The 5445-nt window shown below is 36.2% G+C and overlaps 1 protein-coding gene across 1 annotated transcript; it reads right to left on the reverse strand.

Moving 5' to 3' along the window:
• Positions 1–3282: 3282 nt before the first annotated feature.
• Positions 3283–4994, reverse strand: LOC110099603 (putative disease resistance protein RGA4). Its single transcript, XM_020826799.1, has 4 exons — positions 4930–4994; positions 4124–4871; positions 3901–4029; positions 3283–3723 (listed from the first exon to the last, which is right to left on the reverse strand). The coding sequence occupies exons 1-4, from the start codon at positions 4992–4994 to the stop codon at positions 3283–3285; spliced, it is 1383 nt and encodes a 460-aa protein (XP_020682458.1).
• Positions 4995–5445: the final 451 nt, after the last annotated feature.

Here is a 5445-nt window from a genome sequence, read left to right on the forward strand (position 1 = left end):
AGTTCGAGCCGGCTCACGAGCCGGCTCGGCTCACTTACACCCCTAAGTCTACCCCACTCCAAATGAAAGTAAAAACACTTGATTGTTGGTTATTTTGTAAAGTTTTATGTCAAACAAAAAAAAGAAGAAGAGAATTTTGATAGATGATTTATACATAATTTCATGTAGCTTTTCATTCAAAAATTTTCATAAGCTATGTTTGAGTTCAATAATTTTTGTGAAGTGCATTTGTGGTGGTAAGTTCTTTAGATCTCTCTTTTTGGGATGAAGTGATATATCTTGTATAGGTTGTCTCTCTTTTATTAGTATTTGCTTCTAAATATAAGGTTGGAAGAATGTGGTGGATAGAAAGAGATCTTGTTTTAGTTTTAGTTTTTGGGAACTTGAGTTTCCCTTGTTGCTTTGAGTTTGGTAAAGAGTGGTTTGTATAGTTAAGTCTTACTCAAGTGCTTTATTTGGATTGTGGGGACAACAAAGGGCATTGTGAATACCTTCCTCCCTATTCGTATCATATCGAATTAGGGAGAAGGCTATTTTAGAGACACACTTGGCTTCAAAGAAGTGTGTCCAAAACAACAATGCATACATTTATTTTATATTTAATTTTCATTTTTTTTTCTTTTCTTTTGCATTTAGTCGTCTCTCACTTTACTTGTAGTCTTTCTACCGCTTCTTTATTTATGCTTTGCTATTCGATGTTTGCAAATGTCCTAGGAGTTAGAAGTAAACTTCATTTTGTCCCCTTACAACACTAGTGATACCTAAGGACAAAAGGTAAGGACCGAGTCTTAGATAACATAGACTTAGGGTGCATGCTCCCTATAAGATAGAGACATCAAAACACAGAAAATTTAGTGACATATTTTTCTAGGTTTAGCAGTACTTAATCTACTGATAATCAACCAATCAAATCAACCTTAATTCAATTCTTAAAAATGCACCAAAACACCTAATTTGTATTCAAACAATAACTAATATTTCATAACCATTAAAATACAAACTCAAATCAAATCTAATCAAACTCTTAATCAACTCCTAACAAACCTAAAATTTAAAAGATGTAGATTGAGCTAGTAAAACAAACATAAACTAAAACTCATTAAGTTAAACAATCTTCTAAAACTCAAAATTCATTAAGTCATCTAAGTTTTAATCAAACCTTAAGCTAATCTCTTAAAACCAATCAACAAATCTTTTAATGTAACTATATCAACTTGGTTTTAGGATGGACTACTCCGGGCTGCGGGACTAAGTGTCCTAAGGAGGCATGGTTCCTCGAGCTTATTGGCACAACACCACGAACCAGTTGATAGCAAACTTAATTAATCTAACCCATTAATTGATAATAAATCACCTAAGTCACCTTTCTTTTTAATTTATAACAAACTAATAATTCAACAAAATTGGTTATCACTAGATAATCCAGGCCTACGAGGCTATTAAGTTAGCCCCAAGGAGGGTGAAATAAACCTCACGGCCTCGGTGTGAAACAAAGGTGATAATCAATCAAATCTTAAAATAAAATCTCTAAAATCAATGCTAAACCACTAACATTTAAACTCTAATCAAAATCTTCATTTGGCCTTTAACAAATCAAATACAAATAACTTGAGCTAATTACCCAACATTGGACATAACTTTAACTACACAGCTTGTTACACACACCTCAGATTTGTTTGGTTAGGACACGACCTCTAGCCATAGGTTAGGCTAACATTCTCTTTTGTTGTTCAGTGTTTACTACATATACATGTTCTATAAATGCAATTCTTAAATTTTCTGTCAGTTATATTTTTATTTACCTGCATTTCTTTTTTTAATGTCATCTACGCTAATCTCCATTTCCGATGTACCTCGGAGCTTAATGATCGAGGATCGAGCGACATCATTTGCTTGTAAGCTTTTAAGTGGCAGCGCCACAGCCAGGTACATCGGGTCTTGCACACTCAGGAATCAATAGACAAATTACCTGCTTATATGTCTATAAAACTGAAATCACAAAGGAATTTGATCATAAAAATGTGGGTTTGTGACTTTGTGTTTTTAGCAACTTTGATATGAAAAGTATGTGTTGGAATCTCTTAAGGAGAGGCCTTGTTTGGAGACACTAGAGGCACTTCAAGATAGTCTTCGGACTGTGATGATGTCCAAAAAGTTCTTATTTGTGCTGGATGACATTTGGGAGAATGACGAGAAGCAGATAAAAGTAAACTGGCGAAAGTGCTCGCCCCTTTGGCTATGGGAATTTTGGTAGTAGGATTTTGGTAACAACTCGAATGGACTCAGTTGCAATGATGATTGCAAATGTCATTAAAAATAAGAAGGAAATATTTATAATTTTAGTCGGATAAGGGTGAGTTTTTCTAGCTTCTCAACTCTCGTGCATTTACTAATGTAGAGAACCCTAATGTTCATAAAAGTTGAAGAGCCATTGTTAGAGAGAGTTAAAAAGCTTTTAGGTTCTCCATTGGTCATTGGTGGTATTCTAAATTCAAGCTTGGATGATAGGCAAGTAATGACAGTTTTAAAATGCAATTTAAGTACTACAACATTGGGTCAGAATTATATATTTTCCATCTTAAGATTAAGCTATATATGTTTGTCAAATCCTCTACAAATTTGTTTTGCATTATGTTCAATATTTTCACAAATTCATGTGTTCAATACTGATGATTTCGCCCGAATGTGGATTGCATTGGGTTTTATTCGCCATCTCATATTCAAGGAAAGACTATTGAGAATATCGGAGGAAGGTATTTTGATATTTTAGTCAAAAAAATCTTTCTTTGACTAGTTTGAAGATTTAGGATAAATCTAGAATACTACAAGATTCATGGTTTACTATATGAGTTGGCACATAATATTTTTTGCACAGGAATGCCTCAAAGTTGTAAGCATAGGAACGCCCAGAATATGTAGAACCTGAAGAGAATATAAACTTTCCAAGGAGGAAGGGAGAGACTGTTAGGATTAGAGTAATGAAAATTACAGCTTAGAAAGAGAAGACTTAACTTTCAGAAACTACTGCTCCGCCTCATTTGGGAAATGAAACCACCTCATCATTATTCTTAATTGTCAGCTTTTTAAAGGAGGCGATACTTCAATTCTCACCTTCTCGGGCAAATTTATGTGACGCAAGTTTGTAAGGTTCTTAATGTCAGGTAAAAAATCATCACCATAAGGTTGGTTTTCCCATGGGCTATCATAGATTAAGTATTGCAAGTGATAGAGATTGCTTAGAGATCTTGGCAGCATAGTCAAACTACAACTAACAATCCTTAATTATCGAAGATGTTTTAAATTTCCAATCTCCTCGGGTATTACTTTTAAGTATGAAGCAAATACGTATAATAACCGTAGGTTTGTCGATGCTTCGAATATTTTTGTAAGTGCACTAGAAATATCCTCATCAGAAGCTTTATAGAACAAGAAAAGAGAATGCAAATGTTTAAACTTCTCAATCTTTCTTAAGATGTATGACTTTGCATTTAGAACAGACAAGTGTCGAATAGTCTCAGAAATTTCGAGAAATGACCTTTCATCATCCAAAGCATTAATGCATTCTTGTGCAAAAAATTTAGATGCTGGCTCATGTATTAAATCATGCATCTTGTAGTCATCTCTGACAATGAAGTCATATTTGACCTTGTCAAATAAAGCTTTTTTGAGTAAAACATCAAAATACCTTCCTCTGAAATCCTCCATAGTCATTCCTTGAGTTGGCTGAATGAAACACAATGAAATCCACATTTGGAGTAAATCATCTCTATTAAATAGATGATATTGTGGAAATTTACAATAAAATGCAAAACAATTTTGTAGAGGATTTGACAGAAATATATAGCTCAGTGTTAAGATGGAACGGATAAAATTATCATCCAATAAATTGCTTTCTAGAACTTTCCTCCAATGCGATTCATCCAATTTGTCTCTTAGAACACCACCAATGACCTTCGCTGCCAAAGGAGATCCTAAAAGCTTTTTAACCATCTCTCCAGCAATGTCTCTTAAATTTTTCAGGGGGGTTCTCTATACCAGCAAATGCATAAGACTTAAGAAGCAGCAAACACTCATCTTCCTCCAAGCCCTCTAATCTAAATATATCCACCTTCTTTGTAATGACCTTTTCAATCAACATTGCAACCGAGTCCATTCGAGTTGTTACCAAAATTCTACTACCAATATTCCCATGAGCCAGAGGGGAGAGCAACTTCTCCCATTTCCCATTATCTTCCTCCTCCCAAATGTCATCCAGCACAAGTAAGAACTTTTTTGATATAATCCCAGTCCGAAGGCTATCTTGAAGTGCAGCAATTTTCTCCAAACATATCCTCTCCTTCTTAAGAGATTCCAATATATCTGCAATGACTTTTTTCACATCACAGTTGTTGGAAACACTAACCCACGTTTTAAGATTAAATTCCTGTGTGATTTCATCGTTATAGACATGTTGCAACAGAGTTGTCTTTCCCATACCACCATGGCCCACAAAAGATAGAAGAGAAATGTTTCTATACAAATCAGTTCCCCGATGCTCATTTGATGGCCTCTTCAACCACTTCAACCACTGCATAACAACATCCTTAGCTCCCCGAGGCTCATTTGATGGCCTCTTCAACCACTGCATAACAACATCCTTAGCCTCCCTTCTACCGATGAGATCATTTGTAGGGAAGGATCCTGTTTCACGTTCTTCGGACAACTCACGCTGCTGCTCCTGCTTTGCGCCATCTATAAGACGAAGAAAAGTACTAGTACTAACCTCAGCTGAAACTTTACCTAGTTTCTTCACCTCCTCCTCAAGCCTCTTCAAGTTGGGATCAACTTTGACAGCACGTTCGCCAATTTGGCGAGCACCTTTAATCAGGAACCTTGGGTTTTGCGAAAACGCAGTACTTTCCTGATAAAATTAGCGAGCTTTCTGGATACCCGGGCTGACTCTGAAATGCAGAATCCCCTGGAGTCTCCGGGTCCCGTGGTTGCCTCAGAACCATTCACTGCAACGTTTGCGTTTGATTAGAATGCCCTTTCTACTGTCTGTTTTCTGTGAAATAGATTATCAAATAAATATATTTATTTGCAACCAGTATCAAAGAGGTAGCTGATGATAAAGAACGTACCTTTGTTTCTTCAATGTTTTTTTGGTAGCTTTTGTTTATGCTTCATGTACTCAAACTCATCGAGCACATCATTTGCCTCATCAACAACATCTCTGATCGATAATTTGTGCTTGGTTAGCGGCAGAGATGACAGCTTGAATCCTTGGGGTCGATCTCTCGCAGCCTTTCCAGCTCCTTCTTCATGCCTGTCTGCCATCTTAATTGATCTTTAAGGTAATCAGAGCAAGTCTTGATGATATTTTCAATGATTGGACCAACAAACCATCCCGCCACCTCCATGGCACCCAAGATCGAGGTAGAGAGAGCAGAACAACTGAACAGTAGG

The sequence above is a fragment of the Dendrobium catenatum genome, unplaced genomic scaffold (genome assembly GCF_001605985.2).
Source record: "Dendrobium catenatum unplaced genomic scaffold, ASM160598v2 fragScaff_scaffold_1715, whole genome shotgun sequence".
In the NCBI taxonomy this organism is placed as follows: Eukaryota; Viridiplantae; Streptophyta; class Magnoliopsida; order Asparagales; family Orchidaceae; genus Dendrobium; species Dendrobium catenatum.